The sequence below is a fragment of the Lupinus angustifolius genome, unplaced genomic scaffold (genome assembly GCF_001865875.1).
Source record: "Lupinus angustifolius cultivar Tanjil unplaced genomic scaffold, LupAngTanjil_v1.0 Scaffold_50_88, whole genome shotgun sequence".
Lineage (NCBI taxonomy): Eukaryota > Viridiplantae > Streptophyta > Magnoliopsida > Fabales > Fabaceae > Lupinus > Lupinus angustifolius.
In genome coordinates this window covers 43958-68104 of record NW_017722416.1, presented here as the reverse complement: position 1 = coordinate 68104, position 24147 = coordinate 43958, and the positions used below count along the sequence as shown (strand labels likewise).

The following is a 24147-nucleotide window of genomic DNA, read 5'->3' as shown; positions in this document are numbered from 1 at the left end:
TTCTAGAAGCTCTTGTGAAGTTGAGTATAAGGCATTAGCCTTGATTACTTGTGAGATCACTTGACTCAACTATGTATTAGAAGATTTAAAAATTAATTACTTTATGCCTACCATACTTTACTATGATAATCAATCTGCCATCTATCATGCTTCTAACCCTGTTTTTCATAAAAGGACGAAGCATATTGAGATAGATTGTCACACTATAAGAGAGAAATGTAGCCAAGGTTTGATTAAACTCCTCCTTATTCCTACACATTTACAACTTGCTGATGCATTAATTAAAGCCTTGGGACCAACTATATATAAAGACATACACGTCAAATTGGGTCTCATGGACATATGTGCCCCAACTTGTGGGGAGTATCAAAATTAAATGCTAACCAAGATCATATTATTAATAATGTTTTGACTAATTTGCCTAGAAATAAACTGCTCAAGCAAGGCAGTGATGATGCTATACCAGCCAGCACCAATGGTGTTGTGTCCAAAGATGGTGTGCTTGTGCCAAATGTAGCTAGTGTGCTTATACAAACAGCAGTCAAGCCCAAGGTCAATATATGCAGATTGTTCATGATCAAAGTCAGCAATAATGTTGATACACCAAGTTTGGCTCGTAACTTGTTCTTTATCAAAGTTGATTGCATACACCAATTCAAGGCCGTGCATCTGTTGCATGAGGCCAGGATCACGAATCTGCGTCAAATGCATCATATGTATCAGGGTAAGGCCAATGAAGGTGCATACATGAACCATGCCATTCAAGGCACATCTCAAGCCAAAGCCACACATGAGGCACACACGCATCAGGTCACACACCTAGCCAAGGTCCAGGCCTAGCATCAACCCAACACTGAAGTTAGAATTCAAGGCATAAGATCAATGGACTTTCTGTTACTTGCAGCCCAAGCCATCATTTAGTTTGTGTATTTTGTCATATTTAGCACGTGCAAAATGTGTTAGTTATGTTAGTTAATTCAGTTATTGAGAATTCTTCTTTCTATAAATTAGAAGAATCAAGTTTGTATCAATTCAATTCTAATAAAAGTATTCAAAGTAAATTCCATTTTCTCAATCTTGCTACTCTTCATTATGTTCTTCACTTTCTCAGATTTCTTCTTCAACAAGAAGAAGCTTGATTCTTCTTGCTTTCCATTTTCTTTGAAATATATCGACCAATTTGGATGTGACAACATTAAGAAGACAACACAATGTAGTAGTGAGTTCAGCGATGAGAGAATTTTTTTCCTCATAATCAACACCTTCCACTTGGGTGTACCGCCTAAGCGACAAGACAAATCTTATAATGCTCAATAGCCCCATGAGCTTGTAAGTGCAGTTGCCTCTGATAGACTTGTGACCATTAGGAAGATGAACTAATTAAATTACATGTGTTATTTTGTTGCAATGTTGCTAATTCTGCATACATCACTTGTTGTCAATATGGATCAAGTATACCTTTGAGCATAAGAGTGAGATTATGTATGTCTTATAATAAGTTGCAATTGGGAGAAGAAATATATGAGTAAGAAGGAATATGAAAAATAAGGTACATGATTTAGAATTTAGACTTAAGATAGATTGATTGACCTTTGATGACAATATGTAGTCTATGTGCCATATTGATTATTGAGGGTTGTTTGAGCGAATGGATTAGTGTATGGGTGTTCAAAGGTGATAGGAAATCCAAAATACTTGTGAAGGGTATAGTTTATGCAAACAAAGGTAAGGGTGCGATAGGTGTAAAAGGATTTGCAGATGTGATATATGTAATGGGTAGTGTATAGTGACAATGTGCTCTTGTATGTTAGATGGTTGGTGTTGTTGAGGAGCATTTGATTGAAGAAGGCTTTGTGATGTTAAAGGAAAGATGGGGTAACACTAAATTTGACGAAATCATGAAAAACTAGTTTCACGAAATTTGACACCATAACTGAAAAATTAGTTTTTAGTCTTTATTTCATAAAGTTTGTAACTTTTTTTTGACTAGTTGCATATCCAAGAAAGATGCAATATTTTACACAGGGGTCAAATTTATGAGTTGGATGAAATGACATAACATAGACAACTAAAAACTTTTAAGTGGTCAAGAGATGATCCATTGTATAATAATTCAAAAGGTACTTGTGAGAAAAAATGAGAGTCATAAGCAGTTGATAAGGTAGATAATTTTTAAAACACATTCACCCAAAAAAATTAGAGGTAGATGAGATTTGGAAACTAATACACATGCCACAACTAGAATATGGCGATGCTTGCATTCAACAAATCTATTTTTATTGTGGAGTATAAACGCAAGTACGTTGATATTCATTCCATGAGTTTCAAAGAAATTTCGTAGGGATATGAACCATGAATTAGTGTCTATCCTTATAATTTTTACAACGGCATGAAGTTGTGTATGAGGAAAAGCGATAAAAGATTGTAAAATCTTTTGAGATTCATATTTATATTGCATAAGTAATATATATGTGCATATAGTAAAATCATCCACAATAGCGAGAAAGAAAAGTGCTCCTCAATGGTTAGGGACTTTGTGAGGTCCTGAAATATTACAACGTAACAAAGTTAAAAGGAACATATGTTGATATGAAACTCAAAGAGTATTGGAATTCATTGATGAATAAGAAACATAAAATGTATATTTGATTGATTGATTGTGTGATACAAAGGTGGAAGAAAGAGTATACATACACACAAGTTGCTTACAAGTCAAGCAACCAATGCAAAACTAACTTTAACTATTTTAACAACTTTATAACTAATCCTAATTATCCAATGTGTTAAAATTTCTCTACTGATTTTTCCATATTCTCCAAAATGTCCTTGGAAGTCTAGTAATGGAATTCTCGCCAAGTTTGCCTCATGTGCCAACTTAGCCTGGCTAGGATTTCTAGTGTGCCACAACTTGGTCTATCTGATGCACCATGAATTAGGCTGTCTAATGTGCCAATGCCTAAATCTGGTGTGCCACGACTTGCCATGTTTGATGTGCCAACGCATATATCTGACTCGGTCAGTTGCGCCTTGCCTCGACATTCTGGTGCGCCAAACCATAATCAGTTGGCCCATCTTCCTCAATCAATCCATACGCATCTGCTTGGTTAGTGACCCATCTTCCTCGATCAAGTCACACACACCTTGGCTCGGCCAGTGGCCCATCTTTCTCGATCACGTCACACATACCTTGGCTCAGCCAGTAGCCCATCTTCCTCGGTCACGTCATACACACCTTGGCTCGGTTAATGGCCAATCTTCCTCGGCAAACCTCTGGGTCATTTTGGTTCCATGAGTCACGATGCTAGAGCATGTCCAATTCCATGAGCGTACATACGTTATTATACTCCTCAAGTTGGAGAGTATATGTTGGTTACTCCAAGCTTGGGAAGAAGATAATGGAAGGTGGAAGGCTCCAAAGCCTTAGTGGGGATATCAACTATTTGTTATTGTGTTGTAATAGGTAGTAGATGATACAATTTATTTTGTAAACTTCTTGTGCCTGATGACAATTAATTTCGATATGGTTGGTTCGTTCATGGAACACAAAAATAGCAACAATGTATCTAGCTGAGTCACTATCACAATATAATATAGCTGATATTTTGTAAGAAACATGAAGGTCTCCTAGTAAATATGTCAGCCATTGAACTTCACGTGAAATAATGGCAAATGATCTATATCAATGCTTAGATGATGATCTTGATACAATGTTTTGTTTGTTGGATTTCCTCGAAACTAAGAAATCCGTAATGACCCGAAATAGATTTCCTAGTGTCAATACACATGGCCAATTAGAATCACTAAAATCAAAATTGTGTGGATAAAAGAGATCATGTCTAGGGTTCCATTTAATGTAACGAAAGATCCTAGTTATAGCTTTATAATAGTTAATGTAGGTGAGGTCATGAATTGGCTTAATTGTTCTATTGCAAAGCTCAAATCAGGATGGGTGTTAGTGAAGTAGAGGAGTCTGCCCATAAGTTGTTTGTAAAATTTATGAACCTGCGTATAAAAAGAGATTTGTTTGAAAATTTTAATTTCAATATATATTATATTCATATATTAATATAAAAATTATATATATAAATATGTATATATCTGAGTTATATATTTAATTTATATAAATTTAAAGATTTTTTACCAATAAACAAATATATACGTATATAAATCTAAATAATATAAGTAGAATGTAGCAATATAAATATTACTACAACTGTTTGATCGAACCGTGGTTTCTTATTTTATAATTTTCCAATGTGACTGTTTTATTTAATTTGATTTTTGTGTTTGTTTTTGAATAATTCTGTGATTGGTCACCGCCCATCCTTTTTGTCTTTGTCGGCTTGTTTTTGTTGATCATAAAGAGAGAAGTAGTTAGTGGAACTGAGTTGGAAAGTTTGAACCTTTTCTATGGGATTCATTCATAATACTCATAATCTTCTTCTACATACACCATCATCATATATAATACATAATATCTACTATAACAAGGTATTATTATAAGGTCTTATTTATATTTTCTATTTCTTTCAGTTACTTACTGCAGTTATTAAGCAATAATAACTCCTTTTATGATCTGATTGATTCTCTAATATATAAGTATCAACTTTACCTTACTCATTTAATTCTCTCTCTATAATACAAAGTTACAAACTACTCATTTAACAAGGCTGTTTCTAATTCTATTATTACGTTTCCACTACCTTGCATGAATATGTTGATTGGTATGATTTATTTATGATTTCAGTTTGTTTTTATTAATCAAACTTGTTTTGCATACTTTTCTGTTTATTGATTGATTCATTATTAAGTACACATCTGAATGAATGAATCAATTTGTATGCTTTAAGAAACAAACATATTCAGTTTAGCAAGAAGGCGTTGATCAAGTAGTTTAAGGGTTGACCGATCCTGATATAGATCAGACACACATCCCGAAAGAGATTAGTTCATTACTCATAATCAGTTTTGTTTGCTTCTTAATTGATTGATATCTGTATCATATTGTTGGTGATTGGTGAAAGGTTAAACTTTGATCTGTTTCAATTTTCTAGCAATGACAATGCCTGCAAAAGTTGGAGGAGGAATCTCAATCTCATCTTCTGAGGTACATAACTACTACAAAAGTATTACCACACCCTTGGCTTCGGCTTTCCTCGAATGGTTACTCATGATTTTACTCTTTATCGATGCCGCGTTTTCTTATGTTATTACAAAGTTTGCTTCTTTCTGCAATTTGCAAAACCCATGTTTGTTCTGCTCTAGGCTTGATCATGTTTTAGGTAAGGAGAAAAAAGGTTACTATTGGGATTTGATTTGCACCAGTCATAAGTCTCATATTTCTTCTTTAGTCCTTTGTCCCGCGCATAATAAGCTTGTCAATGTTCAAGGATTGTGTGAAACTTGCCTTTTCTCTTTTACCAACATAGATAAATCCAACACCGAAATTTACCCGTTACTGGTGAGTAAATTAGGACAGGAATCTGGCTCCAGATTTGATGAGGATCCATTACTTGGTGCTGAACATTTGATTCCAACAACAGCGACGCGCTGTTCTTGTTGTAATGAGCAAAATGTTTTAAGGGGTTTTGGTCAAAGGTTGGTATTGGCCAAGTCAAATGAGTCTGAAGGTGCTGATTTTGATGAATTAGATGCTGTTGGAAACAATTTTCATGACAAGAAAAGAAGAAGATCAAAACAATCTGTATCATTCAAAGATGCACACCTGAGAAATAATCAGCTCGATCCATTATCCCATGTTGGTTACACCGAACTCAAGATTAGTTCTGATACCGAGTCTGAAGCTCCCTTATCTGATGCGGATGATAATACAATAAATATTACTACAACTGTTTGATCGAACCGTGGTTTCTTATTTTATAATTTTCCAATGTGACTGTTTTATTTAATTTGATTTTTGTGTTTGTTTTTGAATAATTCTGTGATTGGTCACCGCCCATCCTTTTTGTCTTTGTCGGCTTGTTTTTGTTGATCATAAAGAGAGAAGTAGTTAGTGGAACTGAGTTGGAAAGTTTGAACCTTTTCTATGGGATTCATTCATAATACTCATAATCTTCTTCTACATACACCATCATCATATATAATACATAATATCTACTATAACAAGGTATTATTATAAGGTCTTATTTATATTTTCTATTTCTTTCAGTTACTTACTGCAGTTATTAAGCAATAATAACTCCTTTTATGATCTGATTGATTCTCTAATATATAAGTATCAACTTTACCTTACTCATTTAATTCTCTCTCTATAATACAAAGTTACAAACTACTCATTTAACAAGGCTGTTTCTAATTCTATTATTACGTTTCCACTACCTTGCATGAATATGTTGATTGGTATGATTTATTTATGATTTCAGTTTGTTTTTATTAATCAAACTTGTTTTGCATACTTTTCTGTTTATTGATTGATTCATTATTAAGTACACATCTGAATGAATGAATCAATTTGTATGCTTTAAGAAACAAACATATTCAGTTTAGCAAGAAGGCGTTGATCAAGTAGTTTAAGGGTTGACCGATCCTGATATAGATCAGACACACATCCCGAAAGAGATTAGTTCATTACTCATAATCAGTTTTGTTTGCTTCTTAATTGATTGATATCTGTATCATATTGTTGGTGATTGGTGAAAGGTTAAACTTTGATCTGTTTCAATTTTCTAGCAATGACAATGCCTGCAAAAGTTGGAGGAGGAATCTCAATCTCATCTTCTGAGGTACATAACTACTACAAAAGTATTACCACACCCTTGGCTTCGGCTTTCCTCGAATGGTTACTCATGATTTTACTCTTTATCGATGCCGCGTTTTCTTATGTTATTACAAAGTTTGCTTCTTTCTGCAATTTGCAAAACCCATGTTTGTTCTGCTCTAGGCTTGATCATGTTTTAGGTAAGGAGAAAAAAGGTTACTATTGGGATTTGATTTGCACCAGTCATAAGTCTCATATTTCTTCTTTAGTCCTTTGTCCCGCGCATAATAAGCTTGTCAATGTTCAAGGATTGTGTGAAACTTGCCTTTTCTCTTTTACCAACATAGATAAATCCAACACCGAAATTTACCCGTTACTGGTGAGTAAATTAGGACAGGAATCTGGCTCCAGATTTGATGAGGATCCATTACTTGGTGCTGAACATTTGATTCCAACAACAGCGACGCGCTGTTCTTGTTGTAATGAGCAAAATGTTTTAAGGGGTTTTGGTCAAAGGTTGGTATTGGCCAAGTCAAATGAGTCTGAAGGTGCTGATTTTGATGAATTAGATGCTGTTGGAAACAATTTTCATGACAAGAAAAGAAGAAGATCAAAACAATCTGTATCATTCAAAGATGCACACCTGAGAAATAATCAGCTCGATCCATTATCCCATGTTGGTTACACCGAACTCAAGATTAGTTCTGATACCGAGTCTGAAGCTCCCTTATCTGATGCGGATGATAATACAAGCATACCAGTTCGTGCAACCGATGATGCAAAGGAAGAGATAAAAGTTATACATGAACTCATGGAGCCTTGCAGTACAGCTTCCCTACTCGAGCCGTCATCAGAGTCGGGAGTGCAATTAGAGAATACTGATAGTCATGATACTAAGTCTGAAGCAGCAAAAATGGAATGTGGGAATGGTTTGGAGGATCTTCAATGCAAGCAGGTTGAAAGAAATGATGTTTGTCCTTCCCCAAATGAGCCTATTTCCTCTAATAATGTCCCAGTTCAAGTATCAAAGGAAAACAGTAAGTTATTTTTGTCAGTTTCTTCTTTTGTACCACATAATATCTGGATTTTTGGTAAGAAAAGATCAACCTCTTTAGTTCAGATGCTACCTTTTTATAAATGAAGAAAATTGTCATTTAATATGTTTTTTATTAGGGAAAACTTAGCTTTTAACTATTATATATCCTTAAGTACATGATTTTTTATAATGTTTGGTAGATATGTAAGAGAACGGTGGAACATAATATATAGTTTTTGTTCTATGTTCGGGTTATTTTGCGGACAAAACAGAACATGGTAAAAGAAAAGTAGAACATTTTGGTTCCACCAGAAGGGATGGAACCAAAGAGAAAAAGAAATACATTGAACTATCTGTCCTTCCATCCTGTTCTGTCTGTGTAACAAATGCTATCTTTTGTATTGAGTATTGACTATAAACTTTCGTCCATTAATTCTACGGAAAAAAAATCATAGTTCGATTTTTATTTTTTGTATAGATGATTTGGCAGTTGATGAAGTTAGGCTAACATCTGAAAAAAGATCCACTGACTATGACGAAGAAATTATCAAGTCAAGCAATAAGGTGACAACATCTGATCAGCAAAATCCCAATTCACTGGATCTTGGTGATGCTTATAAGCTAGCTGTCAGTAACCGAGGAAGACAATTATCTGGCATGCTTGTAGAACATTGGCTTGGGAAAGATTCTAGAAGAATGAGTGAAGATTTGAAGACGTTGTCGTCACAACTTTCGGCTCGAGCGATGGATCTTATCAGTCCAAGATTGTCTATAAATGGTGATGACGTGAAGACTTGTGATGTTTCTAACTCTGCTGGAATGCAGATATTTCAGAAGATGATTTCGCTCGAGCGTAATGAGTCTGGTTTGTCTCTGGATGGAAGCATTGTCAGCGAAATTGAAGGTGAAGGCGCAGTTGACAGACTAAAGAGACAAGTTGAACATGACAGGAAACTTATGAGTGCTTTGTATAAAGAGCTTGAGGAAGAAAGAAATGCCTCTGCAGTTGCTGCGAGTCAAGCATTAGCCATGATCACTAGGCTGCAGGAAGAAAAGGCGACGTTACATATGGAAGCGTTGCAGTACTTAAGAATGATGGACGAGGAGTCGGAGTATGAAACGGGAGCTTTGCAAAAACTAAACGATCTTGTTTCTGAGAAGGAGAAAGAGATAGAATACTTGGAAGCGAAGCTTGATTTTTATAGGAAGAAATACCATGGTGAATCAGCGCTTGAAAACATGGTAGATACAGACTCTGAAGTGAGGGTGAAAGATTTAGGATTGGATCATTCACAATGTACTTCCACTGAAAAAGATGAAAGTGTCCTCGGAAAGTCCGTTACAGAAGATCTTAAGAATGTTCAATCCGTAAGAAGTTCATCATCAGAGCTTGAAGATGAAAGGCTATATATTTCGCAACGTTTGAAGAAATTGGAGAAGCAAGTTTACTTTTTCCTGAATATTCATCAATCTGAGGATAGTTGCCTAAACTCTGCTTCACCACCTAAATTAAATTCGGATGCCGTGGATGATGACCCCTCATCCAAGAAACCTCCAGTTTGCAAGGAAAATAGTGAAGTTGAGTATGATGGGCATAGTAATGATTTTGCTTCTTCTGAAAGTGTGGTTTCGGATATGATTGGAAGGTTAAAAGTTGTTGAGGCAGATCAGAGTTTCCTTGAGCATACTATGAAATTACTGAGGAATGTAGAAGGAATTAAAGTATTACAGGAAATAGCTGATCACCTGCAACAATTGCGGCGAATCGGGATACCAGAAATAGATCAACCTGTTGCTTGAGGCTGTATATAAGGTCAGTGGTTACTGCTTTATTATGATGTCAATGTAATGGATAGAATTTGCATAATAACATTAGTTTTGACTAATTTGTAGAAAACATTGTGCATTGTAGCAAGTGTAGCATGTGATTTACAATGTTTGGATAAGTTTAATAACAGCAAAGTTTGAAATGTGAAATTTTATTTAGTTTTTCTTTTGTATACCCAAGGTATCCTCTCACGCGTTATGAGTAAAGAATTAACCACTTCGAGGTGCGTGACAGCTCCTTCCGATAAGAAGTGTGGCTCCTAGGAATTAAACCTTAGACATTTTCTGGTCACTTTGGGGATCCAGTTAGGCATTACACCATTAGACCAATGCCTTATTGATAACAAGAAGTGTGACTCCCAGAAATCGAACTTTAGACCTTTTAGTCATTCTAGAGATCCAGTGAGGTCTTACACTACTAGATCAACACTTTGTTGATAACAAGAAGTGTGGCTCCCAGAAATCGAATTAATAATATAGTAGTAATCTAAAGACATGACAAAGTTGAGGGGTATATGTTCTTATTACTTATTGGTTTTTATATTTTACAGATCCACAAATGAATAGTGAACAGTGAAGAAGAATATAAAAGCATCAAGACGACAACACTGGTTGGAACTGTACATTAACAACACTGGATTTCATATTATAATGTTGGGAGGGTTATTTTCCTTTTTTATTTTATTTTATGGGGTTACTTTGCTGCATTTGACTTGTCTTATTTTTAATCAAAGTTTTCTTATGCTATTTTTGCATTGTAAAAAGACTAAAGGGAATAATTGTTTGTAATGAAGTGATGTATCTTGTTTTCGAAACAGAGTGAACGAATTACATTAGTATGTTATACTCTGGTTTTGGATATTATGGTAAACAGAGTGAAATAATTTCAATTGTTATGCATGGTACCACAAAATAAACTATAACTCGTTTTGAAAAAAAGTATCAAAATCAATATCATTAATAATAAGAATAATTCGGGGTGTTTGATTAGACTACATTTTACCACTGTTCTTGATAACTTCAAAGAGCAGATTTTAGTCAAACACAACCAATCAACAAATCTAACTACCACTAGGCGTTGGTTCAAGTGGTACATACTTTGATTCCCCTTAAGCAAAGTCTCGGGTTCAAGTCATGTGGATGGAAAAAAATTTCGCCGGGAGAGTTAGCCTCACGTACCTGTGGGTGTTTGCAGGGCTTGGACATGATTGCATCCAGTGCGAAACCAAAAAATCAACAAATCTAACTCATCATATATAAACATCTTATCTTCTGATCTCATAAAAAATACCATACACCACAACTATTATTCATTCCCCTAATACTTTATAGAGTCAAATGATATTATGATAATTTTTGAAGTTTTTTAGAGTTATAAATCAGTTTTTTTCTTCTTCCAGAAACGGATACTACGATAATTTTTTAACCTAAATGAAATATTTTAATCTAAATAAAGATTTTTTATAAATATTCTTTGAAAAAATAGAAAAATCTGAGATGAAATTTTTTGATTGACAGAATCTACAGAGCACACCTTTATCAACCAATAGAACTAATTTTTGTGACCAGGATTGTCATTTCCTTTATACTCAAAGTAAGAAGTCTATATAAGTATATATGACTATGATTGTTTCTTTGTTATCAATTCTATTAAATATATTTTAATCACCTAATTAATCATGGAATTTGAATACCACAGTCGTGGTTGGTGTCATCTCTTTCGTTCAAAGCGAAAATTCATCCAACAACTAATAGCATCTCTTTCCTATTAATTTCAATTTATAAAAAAATAATAATAATTTCTTTAATTCAAATCAACTCATCAATTAATAATTTACTCTAAACTACATAATCTTAATAATTTGTAAGGTAATTTATTCTGTACGGCATGTCCTTGGTTGGACTTTGAAACACAAGATAGAGTACTCATTACTAGGAGTTGAAGCATATGAGGATTAACGAGGAAAAAATCAAACCAAACTAGTCTCTTGAACAAAAAAACTAAACTAAACTCAACTTAATTCATCTCAATATTATTTTTTTGGTTTTCAACAACTATCTTCGCACTGAAGGCAATCCTGTCCGAGCAGTAACATAGGTATATGAGACTAACTCTCCCGGCGGATATTTTTTCCATCCACAAGATTGGAACCCGAAACTTTGCTTAAAGAAAATCAAACATGTACCATTTGAACCAATACCTGTTGGTAATTCATCTCAATATGAATGTGTATTTGCATAATTAAAAGATAAAAATATGGTGGATGTAGGGAAATTAAATAAACATTAACGGCTAAAAGTGTTTAGAAGCATTGATGGAAGATGTTTGAGTGAGAGAAGGAAAAACCGTTAAAAGTGAAAGAGAGAGATTAGGAACCACGAGTTGGCGCGAAAGGAAAGGACATGAAAGAAAAGAAGGTTCCGAAATTAAAGGATTGTTATGTTGAACAAAACAAAAACAAAAACATAAACATAAACAAAAACAAAACAATGTCACTGTAATCTATTCACTTTCACTCTTCTTCTTCCATTTAATTCAATCATGCCATTACTACTTCATTTTACATCATCCTTAATCACTTATCATTATGAACAACAACAACATCTTAATACTACTAATCCTTAAGACATTCATTACTTCTCTCCATTTTACTACACTCACATTATTATTATTATCATCATCATCATGGTAACTATTATTTTTATTATCATGTTATCTTTAATAACTATAATAATAAGTATGTATGTAGATTTAGAATGGTATATATGTGACACACTCATAGTTGTTGTTTTAATCATGTGCAGGAGACTCCAGTGAATATTATTGTGGGTTCTCATGTCTGGATTGAAGATCCATCTGTATGTTGGATTGATGGTCACGTTTCCAAAATCAATGGCCAAGATGCTGAAATTCAAACTACCAATGGAAAAAAGGTTTCAACTCTTCACTATCATCGTTTCTCGTCATTCTATTCTATCTTTATTTATACTTAGTAATGTCAAACAATAGATCTGTAAGTATCCCCTCACTCTTGAGTAAGGAACGAATCCATTTCGGGAGTGTGTCTGTCTCTCATAATAAGTGTAGCTCTCATGAATCGAATCTTTGACCTTTTGGCCATTCTGGGGATCTGGTGAAACCTTACACTACTAGACCAACGCCTTGTTAGTTGCTACTCCCTACTTGTATCTAAACTTCAATTACAATTACATGACAGAAAGAAACTTACAAAACAAGAAACTTACAAATGAGAGAAGGAAGAAGTGCAAAGTATTGTAGCAAACTGAATTATTATTATTAATCTTTTGTTCTATTTTTCCAATTTCAAGGTTGTTGCAAAGTTATCAAAAATATTCCCCAAAGACATGGAAGCTCCGGCTGGCGGGGTGGATGATATGACGAAGTTGTCCTATTTGCACGAACCCGGAGTCCTGCAAAACTTAAAAATTAGATATGAATTGAATGAAATATATGTAAGCCTTACCTAAATATGATAATGATCAACCAAAGTTTTACTAGCCCAAAAAGTTGTAACTTTATTTTACTAATTGTCATGACAGACTTACACTGGAAATATTCTGATTGCAATAAATCCATTCCAAAGACTACCTCATATTTATGATCTGCACATGATGCAACAATACAAGGGAGCACCACTTGGAGAATTAAGCCCTCATGTGTTTGCAGTTGCTGATGTTGCATATAGGTAGGTATTCTTATATTTTCTTCTAATGACACAGATTACATTTTTCTGTCGCCAAACTGAGTCTTGAATTTATGATTTCGTTGACATCAGGGCGATGATTCATGAAGGAAAGAGCAATTCAATTCTGGTCAGTGGGGAAAGTGGAGCTGGTAAAACTGAAACTACGAAAATGCTTATGCGATACCTTGCTTTCTTGGGTGGTAGGGCTGTCACCGAAGGACGAACAGTTGAGCAACAAGTTCTTGAAGTATGATTCCATAAACCACTTATTTTTTTAACTCTTTACAAAATTTCCATCCCCCAATGACATTCCAGTTTTTTTCTTCTGAATTTTGAGTTGTTTGAGACTTCTATATTAATTTAGCTAAGTGCAGTCAAACCCAGTTCTGGAAGCATTTGGCAATGCTAAAACTGTCAGGAACAACAACTCCAGGTGAGTCATCCTTACAAGTAGGCCGCAACGAATCCCTCGAGCCTTTCTTTATTGTAATCTTTTCTTACATGTGGGCAAAATTGGACTATTTGTTTTTCATTTTCCATGATAATCTGATGTATATTTTGATTTCCTGAAATAGAACATAGTTATTTTGGTTGTATATTCAACATCTAATCTATTAACCATGGATTTAGTTTCAAATTTTCCTTGTCTTAATGGCGCAGTCGTTTTGGTAAATTCGTTGAGATCCAATTTGACAAGAGTGGAAGAATCTCAGGAGCAGCCATTCGAACATACCTTCTAGAGAGATCTCGGGTTTGCCAAATTAATGATCCTGAGCGCAACTACCACTGCTTTTATCTTCTTTGTGCTGCTCCACCGGAGGTAACTTGCTGCACAATCTACGCACTGTCGATTCTTTTAGTTATATACTCATTGTAATATCTTCTAACAGGAAATTGAGAAATACAAATTAGGACATCCTAAAACATTTCACTACCTCAACCAGTCAAAATGCTATGAACTGACTGATATAAGCGATTCTCGCGAGTATCTTGCCACCAGGAGAGCTATGGATATTGTTGGAATAAGCCAAAAAGAGCAGGTATTTCTTTTCATGACTACGAACTTACATTATTTCTCGTGATAATATAGAATGATTAGTTCTTACCTCACTACTTCCCCCGCCGTCTTGTCGTCAGGAAGCAATTTTCAGAGTTGTCGCTGCAATTCTTCATATTGGTAATATAGATTTTGCCAAAGGAAAGGAAATTGATTCATCAGTTCCAAAAGATGACAAATCCAAATTCCACCTGAAAACAACTGCTGAGCTACTCATGTATGGATGCCAGTGTATTGTTACTCCCTATGTCCATATTTTATATTTTCAACCCCCCTTAAGATGATTGCCATCATTGGATTTCACAATGTATCAGGTGCAATGCTGATGGTTTGTTAGATACATTATGTAAGCGCGTCATGATCACCCCCGAGGAAGTTATAAAACGGAGCCTCGATCCTCAAAGTGCAGCAATCAGTAGAGATGGTTTTGCAAAAATAATTTACTCTAGACTCTTTGACTGGTAAGATGCTTAAAATTGAAACAAAATGGTAGTTTATGTCCTTTATAACTCTAGTTGTTACCACAGATAGAGCACATAAATATCTATGATTCTGAGAATTGATGCCTGGTGCATTAATGTGGTTGTTAAACAGGTTGGTGAACAAGATTAATAATTCAATCGGACAAGACTCGAATTCTAAATCTTTGATCGGGGTCCTTGATATCTATGGTTTTGAAAGCTTCAAGACTAATAGGTAATATATAGTTTAGAAGAATAAACAGACCTATCCATACAAGTACTTCAAAGAGATTTCTGAATTACTGAAGATATTGAAAGCAACCGTATATTGCATTTTCAATCCTTCTTTAACTTATTTTCACCCTATCATGCCCTGCAGTTTTGAGCAGTTTTGCATCAATTTCACAAATGAGAAGTTGCAGCAGCATTTCAATCAGGCACAGTCTCATACCACAATAAGCACTTAAAGTTTGCTTGTTACTGCTACTTCCCGATTTAATATGGTTTTTCGTGATGAATTTCAGCACGTATTTAAAATGGAACAAGAAGAATATACAAAGGAGCAGATTGATTGGAGCTACATTGAATTTGTTGACAACAAAGATGTTTTGGACCTAATTGAAAAGGTTTCCTTTTTTATTTTCACTTGCTTGAGAATCCATAGTTCATTTTGAGTTCGAAAGCAGTCAACTCAAATACTCAGAAACTTATGAAACAGAAAGCTAGTTCTAGTATGTCTTCAATATTCTTGCCGATGATCTTTATAATGACGTCATGTCTAATTTTCCTTTTATTTAAATTTTTCCCGACAATTTGTTTGTGTGACTATATCCTAATATGCAAAGATCAAATGAAGAATTACAAAAGAACTGCATATATTTAGAAAGGAAGAGAAGAAGGAGAAGAGTGACATTTTCACCCTATTGAGTGCAGTGTTGTACAATCTTTTATACTCCCCTTCATTTTCTACTAGTCTTTAACATTGTTTTCTCTTTTGCAGAAACCCGGAGGAATCATCGCTCTCCTTGATGAAGCTTGGTAAAATATTGTTTTCTCTCGACTTTATTCCTTTAAAGGATGGAGGTTTATAACTTGTGATTGATGATTTTAAACTTTCTTCTTTTGATTGGAAAAATTAGAAATGATCCAGCATGTATTAGTGTTTTGAATCTAAAGCTTATTGTTATATTACATATCAAACTTACTTGCCTCATTCTCACTTCCCCGGTTTTGGTCTTTCAGCATGTTTCCAAAGTCAACACATGAAACATTTGCAAACAAGCTTTATCAAACATTTAAGAATCACAAGCGTTTTATCAAGCCTAAATTGTCTCGGACAGATTTCACTATTTCTCACTATGCTGGCGAGGTATGGCTTATTCTCATAGACAACGTCTTCAGATAAACGGAGGCATTTTTGCTTATTCATTTTTACGGCCATAAATGTGCAGGTGCTGTACCAGTCTGATCATTTTTTAGACAAAAACAAGGATTACGTGGTTCCTGAACATCAAGATTTATTAGGTTCTTCCAAATGTCCTTTTGTAGCTGGCCTTTTTCCTCCACTTCCAGAAGAAACATCAAAATCTTCCAAGTTTTCTTCAATTGGTTCTCGTTTTAAGGTATCGTCATTTTCCTACTCTTCTTCATTGCTAAACTTTTGGACTTCGTCACAAAATTAACAATCAATTCCTTGCATCAACATGTACAAGCCCACGTGACTCTACGAAAATTGAACCATGTTTTCATATCTTTAATGGTGCAGCTACAACTACAACAACTAATGGAGACACTAAACTCTACAGAGCCTCATTACATTAGATGCGTGAAACCAAACCATGTCCTCAAGCCTGCTATTTTTGAGAATGTCAACATTATGCAACAACTTCGCTGTGGTGTAAGTATTCATTCTTTGGTTGATGGTTTGTCCAAAAATAATTTCCACAGTTTCTTCATTTGTCTCTGATGCTTGTCCGAACAGGGTGTTTTGGAGGCAATCCGAATCAGTTGTGCTGGCTATCCTACTCGTAAGCCATTCTTCGAATTTATAAACCGGTTTACCCTCCTTGCCCCAGAGGTCACAGAAGCAGAGTAAGAACTCTTGTAGTATATCTTTTATTCACAATCTTCAACTGTACTAATCCCATAAATATTTTCACCTAAGCGCAGCGAGGATGAGAAGACTGTTTGCAAGAAGGTACTGGAAAACATGGGGCTAAAAGGATATCAGGTACTTTGAAATGTTTCACTGGAAAAATATATTTCTATGGTTTGTAAATTGTAATCATCCTTTAAGATCTTAAGACCTTAGAAAAACTATAATTCATGGAAATTGCATCATTAATTTATAATAATAACTCTTTCGGCTATAAATAATTAATGTCAACAGGTGTATTATACGATCATATAACACATACATATGTATGATGTATGGCTATAAAGCTCATTTGATTGGCTGTCAATTGTTGTAGATTGGAAAAACGAAGGTATTCCTAAGAGCAGGTCAGATGGCCGAACTAGATGCACGGAGAGCTCAAGTACTTAGTAATGCAGCAAAAACTATCCAACGGCGTATACGAACCCATCATGCTCGTAAACATTATCTTGCATTGCGAAAGAAGGCAGTATACGTGCAGTCACTGTGGAGAGGTGAAATAGCTTAAATCATTTTTAGGATAGCTGCTATATCGAATGGCTACTTTAAATAGAATGGTGTCTTCCATGCTCTAGGGTGTCTACTTTCTTTACATATTTTTAAAAGGCATCGTAAATTCTGTAGGAAGACTTGCATGCAAACTTTATGAGAACATGAGAAGGGAGGACGCTGTTGTGAAAATTCAGAAGACCGTACGCAGATATGAAGCTAGGAAAGCTTATAACAAACTCCAAGCATCAGTTCTTGCATTACAAACAGCTTCAAGGGCAATCGCTTCCTTTAAGGAGTTCATATTTAGGAAACGGAATAAAGCTTCCACCATTATTCAGGTTATATTTGACTACTCTAAGATTAGGATCATTCACATAGATGACCAGTATTCAATATTTAATTTCTCTCTCAAACAATTGCAGGCTCGGTGGCGGTGCCACATAGCTGCTTCATATTATAAAAGGCTCAGGAAAGGTTCAATAGTCACACAATGCCGATGGAGGGGGCGTCTCGCCAGGAGAGAACTTAGGAAGCTTAAAATGGTAAATTTATTCCTGTTTTGTTTTTAATATCTTTCTCTTTCTCTCCACTATATGGTGATATATGTTTCATTTGCTTCAGGCTGCAAGAGACACTGGTGCACTTAAAGAATTAAAGGACAAGCTTGAAAAACGAGTGGAGGAACTCACTTGGCGTCTCCAACTAGAAAAAAGTTTAAGGGTGAGATATATGTTTTGCAGTTAGATATACTTAGGTAGATGTTATTGTTCCGATATCTTAAGCAATAATGCACTGAACATTTTGCACAAATGGGGAATAAAAGTAAGGGGGTGTAAAAGAAGACCCATCACTGCAAGTAACCAAGTATCATTTGAACTTGTAAGCCCTAAAGAAAACTATTTACACCCATATTTGCAAGTAACCAAGTATCATTTGAACTTATAAGCCCTAAAGGAAACTATGTGAAATCCCGCAGACCAACCTAGAAGAATCAAAAGCACAAGAGATATCAAAACTGCAGAATTCACTACAGGAGGTGCAGAGCAAAGCTGATGAAACCAATGCCATGCTTATCAAGGAGCGAGAGAATTCAAAGAAACTTATTGAAGAAACACCTCCTGTTATTAAAGAAACTCAGGTTATTGTTGAAGACACTCAGAAGATTGAATCACTAACAGTAGAAGTTGAGAGCCTAAAGGTAAGAAAGTTCAGTCTTATAACACCTAATGTCTTCTGTTAGGTGACTTTTATTTCAAATCATGCATCTACTTCTGCATATAAAGCTTCTTAATAATGAAATATTGTACTGCATACAACTTACTTGGTTCAACAATTCTTATGCCTCTTTTACTACTATTCTATGTTTAGTCAGAACTAAAAAAAAATGATGACATATTTAGAATGTGGTAAATCAGAGTGAAAGACAGAAGAACTAATGATATACATATACTTATGTTCTTTGTTAGGTGTATCATATGATAATCTATCTAATCTAAGTGATGTTGCCTTGGCTTTATCTTTGTGCAGAATTCCCTTGAGTCAGAGAGACATAAATCTGATGACCTTGAAAGGAAATACAATGAAGCTCAAGCTTATGGTGAAGACAGGGGTAAAAAATTAGAAGACACAGAGAAGAAGGTTCGTCAGCTCCAAGAATCATTGACCAGGTAATATAAACAATGAACAATAAACTCGACGTGACTGTTTTCCATGCTAGTAAACCATGATCAACATTGAAGATATTGGATTAGTGTAACCGATTCATGATTTAAGAGCTTACAAACTTCTTGAGTACCTAATTTCTTATTGCAGAGGTTTGCTTTCTCATGAGGAGTATGATAATATTATTGGCTAATTGATCAAACATTATTCTTTGATTATTTCTCTTCCTCCCTAAGTAGTAGTAGTAGCAGTAGTGAGGAAGATGAGCTAAGAGTATAGATACCAGACTTCAAACATCCGAATTGAAGCAAAACAGAATTAAAAATATTTTCTTATTCTATTGAAACCATCTCCCATCTCTTATATAAAAATGGATAATATCATAGATATATATGTTATTACATTTAGTGATTAATACTTCTCATTATCAATTTACAGGTTCATAAATATATACAACATAGAGATTAAAAAAATACTCTTTATTATTATTCAGCCTTAGTTTGGTGAATGAATGACCCAATTTTCATGATTATTTGATTAGGCTAGAAGAGAAGATTACCAATTTAGAATCAGAGAATCAGGTTCTACGCCAACAAGCTGTGTCCATGGCACCTACTAAGTTCCTCTCAGGACGCTCGAGATCAATTATGCAGGTACTCCTTGGAATGAAACTTACATACATATGATAATGGTAATAATATGAATCATAAAGATTGTCTAAACCAATTCCTTTTCTCTGTTGATAGAGAGTTGATAGTGGACATATTGGAATGGAGGCAAGGATACCTTTGGTAACTAAATTTATTTGAAATAGTTGTTACTTATGTTGAGTATGTGTATCTGCTGCATCTGAATTTACTTTTCCTTTAAACTGATAAACTAATCAGGATATGCATAGCACATCAATGAGCCACAGGGAATCCTCCGAAATGGACGATAAACCACAGAGGTCACTAAATGAGAAACAACAAGAGAACCAAGAGTTGCTCATTAGATGTATATCACAACCTCTAGGCTTTGCTGGGAATAGACCAATTGCTGCATGTATCATATACAAATGGCTCTTGCATTGGAGATCATTTGAAGTTGAGCGTACTAGCATTTTCGATCGTATAATCCAAACCATTGGCCATGCCATTGAGGTTTAAAATGCTCAACTTTCGCCTGCTACTTGTATCTGTTTCTTAACATATTTCTTTTCACTTTTAAATACTTATATATTTGTATTTGGACTTCAGTCCCAGGACAACAATGATGTCTTGGCTTATTGGTTATCCAACGCTTCTACGCTTCTCTTATTACTCCAGCGAACACTTAAGGCAAGTGGTGCTGCTGGAATGGCTCCTCAACGCCGTCGATCTACATCAGGAACTTTGTTTGGGAGGATGACAAATGTAACTTTTTTCAACAGATTAATCAATTCCGGTTAAAATCCTTTCCATCTTCAGATAATAAGCATAATAGCTCTTTTTCTATGATTTCAGAGTTTCCGTGGAGCTCCACCTGGAGTCAATATTTCCATAATCAATGGTAGCATGAATGGTGGAGTTGATACATTAAGACAAGTTGAAGCCAAATACCCAGCTCTACTTTTCAAACAGCAGCTTACAGCTTATGTGGAAAAGATATACGGAATGATTCGCGATAACTTGAAGAAAGAAATTTCTCCCTTGCTTGGGTTATGCATCCAGGTATGACAAAGTCTCCATCACACTCTTGTAAGATTAACTATCATGCATGCTTTCATATAATGTTTTTGATCTGCTGCATTTCCTTCCTAATTCATTGATAGGCACCCAGAACATCGAGAGCGAGCTTGGTTAAGGGAGCGTCACGTTCGGTTGCAAGCACTGAAGCTCAGAAAGCTCTGATTGCTCACTGGCAAGGGATAGTTAAGAGCCTTGGGATATTCTTAAATACTTTAAAAGAAAATAATGTTAGTAGACCCTCTTCACAAACTTATTTGAATCTATCATATAATATACATGATGTTTACAAAAATTGCATTACATGACCTACCTTTTGTATCTACTCTCTAAAATTAGAAGCAACATATTTATAATTTATATTAATAATTAAGATAATGAGGCTTTTGAAAATTTGAGAACAAGAAGGAAGGTGTATATTTTATCTTCTTTCCTTATTTTGTTTGCATTTATTTGGTTTTGTTTGAGTAAATTATGTTTGTTCTGCTAATGAGGAAAACAAGTTTGTTCTGATCTTTCCCATTTCTGGCAGGTTCCCCCATTTTTGGTTCGAAAGGTGTTCACACAAATTTTTTCTTTCATCAATGTCCAACTTTTCAATAGGTTAGTTTGTTCTACTTTCCATTGTTTTGGAGGTTGTTTTCTGTTCTGAAAATCAGAACTATCATTTTTATAGTCTCACATTCATTTTTTTTCTTACAGTCTTCTTTTGAGAAGAGAGTGCTGCTCATTTAGTAATGGAGAATTTGTGAAAGCTGGTTTGGCTGAATTAGAGAATTGGTGTTTCAATGCAACAGATGAGGTGCATTACTTAGCACTGCTAGTTATATAGGTGGCACAGATACAATATGGGACAAGACATCATAACATGGGATATCACAATTTAATATGACACTACTATAATAGAAGATGTATAAAATTAATATAAAAATACAACTATTGAATTAAAAGAAAGGAATAATGTTTTAGAAGTTAGTATGAGTAAACGTAACAAAATGCAAACATTTATGTAATTAGTGTGACATTATTGTCTAAAAATTCAAAACTGTAAAATATAGCTAGGAATGTCTTAAAGTGCCTTAGCATGCAAGTCTTATACATATACATGTCTTAAAGTGCTTGGTGCATCATAGCATTGCAGTTCTTTGAATAAGGTATAAATACTAACCTCTCCCCTTTCTCTGCAAAAAAAAATGCAGTATGCAGGTTCTGCCTGGGATGAACTCAAACACATAAGACAGGCTATTGGATTTCTTGTATGTATCCATCTTCATGGCACTTGTTCCAACTTCCAATGGTCACTTTCACTTAGTAAAACATTAAAATCTGATCTTTGCTGCACTTAATGTAGGTCATACATCAGAAACCAAAGAAAACACTGAATGAAATAAGTCATGACCTATGCCCAGTAAGTGAAAGAGATCCTACTTTTATACTTACAAATTAATTTCCATGAATATCTACCAATACATCATTGTCAATTCCACTATTTGCAGGTCCTAAGTATACAACAGCTATATCGGATTAGCACCATGTACTGGGATGACAAATATGGCACACATAGTGTGTCCCCTGATGTAAGTTCTTACACTAAATAAACCATTACTCCAACTAAGTTTAAAGTTCGAGAAAAATATATATGCACTGACAGTATATAAGATTTATACATTGTTACTATATCATCTCTCATTCATGTTTTATTATTATTAACTCTTCAAAAATGTAATACAAATGAACGGTGGATGATGAAATGATTGTGTATTATCTATGCAAAAAAGCAGTTTGATAACTTCATACAGAAAAATAATTTTTTCTTCATGTAGGTCATATCCAATATGAGAGTGTTGATGACTGAAGATTCAAATAATGCAGTTAGTAATTCTTTCCTGTTGGATGATGATTCAAGGTAAGCCAGATATTGTTCAACAATGTGATAATAATATCTAGTTAGAACCCTAGTTCATTGTGAAAGGTAAAAAATAGCAAATTTGGAGCATTATGAATGATTATGAATAAAAATTCGTCAATGATCATGTACTTACTTAAAAAAGTGACATTACCATTGATGGAGATTTAAACTTATTTGTAAGGCTTCAAGTGATTGTTAGTTAATACACACTTTTGACCTTGTATTTGACATTAACTATCTACCTTTGCAGCATTCCTTTCTCTGTGGATGACATATCAAAGTCCATGGAACAAATAGACATCTCTGATGTAGAGCCTCCGGCGTTAATTCGCGACAACTTCGGCTTTAGTTTCTTGATGCCAACCTCAGATGGACAGCTCCCATTGCAGCATTGATCCAACTTTGTGGGCATATCACAAGTCATATTCAGTTAAAGAAGATTGTATTTAGCAAAAGGTTTTTTTCTTTGCTTACACAGAAAATTATGTCTTAGTAGTTTGAAAAAGGACTACATAGTGCAGATCTTTGTGCAGCTAGGTTTTTTGGGGTACAAAGCATATAGAGCCTTTTCCATGAAATTTTCACGATGCACATTTTGATTTACTTAGAATAAGATTTTGTAGTTTGTATCTAGACGTGTAAGAAATTCACCAACATACAATAATGATTAATCAGTGATCACTGACCATTTATAATATTTGTCACTCTTTGTTTTTATAGCAAATCTTCTGATAAAGTATTTGAAAATCCATACACAATAATCTAAAAACCAGTGAAATGCAAATCATGGAAAACTATCACTAGCAAATCTATTGATAAAGTGTGTGAAATTCATGCACAATATATCTGAAAACTAGTGAAATGCAAATCATCCAAAACTACCAATAGTTGATCAATTACATGCAGAATCTGTATTTGTTAATTGCATACTAAATTGGACCGAATCTTGATTGAGTTTTCCTTTAATAAAAAAATGCAGTGCCTTTCACTGGTAGTAGAAATGAAGCTACCATCTTTAAGTGCAGTGAACATTTTTTATTTTTTCGATTACACAGTATTCTAGGTACAGTCAAACACCTAAGCAAGGATGCCTTCAATCAGTTTGTTTCCATACACATGAATTTGTGGTGGTCACCGGAACCATAATATTGTGTTTGCATCACGTGATGCAGTCCGCAATTTGAACCACTAGAATTCGGTAAACGGATTTCGGACCACATGCTTAAGGACCAGACACATAATGGTGATTAACATGTTTAATTTAAGGCTATCAAATAAAGCAGGATTCAATATTACGTTGAATAGCATCTGCAATTCTTCCATGCAGAGTGCTAAAGAGAATGATGATCAGAAGTTCAATGTTTTTATATATGTTTTGATCAAACCAAGATATTGTTCAACAATGTGATAATAATAT

At 34.6% G+C, this 24147-nt stretch overlaps 3 protein-coding genes across 4 annotated transcripts; all 3 read left to right on the top strand.

The window, feature by feature from the left end:
- Window positions 1-4560: 4560 nt before the first annotated feature.
- Window positions 4561-5857, top strand: LOC109338991 (myosin-binding protein 1-like). The gene is made up of 2 exons (XM_019576342.1): window positions 4561-4724; window positions 5055-5857. Exons 1-2 carry the CDS (start codon window positions 4709-4711, stop codon window positions 5855-5857), a joined length of 819 nt encoding a protein of 272 aa, XP_019431887.1. The 5' UTR covers window positions 4561-4708.
- Window positions 5858-5989: 132 nt separating this feature from the next.
- LOC109338995 (myosin-binding protein 1-like) lies at window positions 5990-10427 on the top strand. 2 transcript variants are annotated; one of them, XM_019576348.1, is made up of 4 exons: window positions 5990-6127; window positions 6691-7755; window positions 8233-9567; window positions 10133-10427. In XM_019576348.1, exons 2-3 carry the CDS (start codon window positions 6693-6695, stop codon window positions 9552-9554), a joined length of 2385 nt encoding a protein of 794 aa, XP_019431893.1. In that variant the 5' UTR covers window positions 5990-6127; window positions 6691-6692; the 3' UTR covers window positions 9555-9567; window positions 10133-10427. The 2 variants fall into 2 exon arrangements, with proteins under 2 accessions (XP_019431893.1, XP_019431892.1); XM_019576347.1 differs by lacking the exon at window positions 5990-6127 and adding an exon at window positions 6210-6360.
- A 1637-nt stretch (window positions 10428-12064) lies between these two features.
- On the top strand, window positions 12065-23425 carry LOC109338990 (myosin-11-like). The gene is made up of 38 exons (XM_019576341.1): window positions 12065-12270; window positions 12387-12515; window positions 12912-13055; window positions 13143-13288; window positions 13379-13535; window positions 13663-13721; window positions 13949-14108; window positions 14179-14328; window positions 14426-14562; window positions 14660-14806; window positions 14940-15041; window positions 15186-15243; window positions 15331-15432; window positions 15807-15844; window positions 16049-16175; window positions 16258-16428; window positions 16572-16703; window positions 16788-16897; window positions 16976-17036; window positions 17278-17455; window positions 17586-17791; window positions 17876-17995; window positions 18075-18173; window positions 18430-18651; window positions 18981-19120; window positions 19657-19768; window positions 19862-19906; window positions 20003-20257; window positions 20354-20509; window positions 20600-20806; window positions 20908-21051; window positions 21354-21424; window positions 21524-21623; window positions 22021-22077; window positions 22173-22229; window positions 22318-22398; window positions 22645-22727; window positions 22981-23425. The coding sequence occupies exons 1-38, from the start codon at window positions 12268-12270 to the stop codon at window positions 23123-23125; spliced, it is 4611 nt and encodes a 1536-aa protein (XP_019431886.1). The 5' UTR covers window positions 12065-12267; the 3' UTR covers window positions 23126-23425.
- Window positions 23426-24147: the final 722 nt, after the last annotated feature.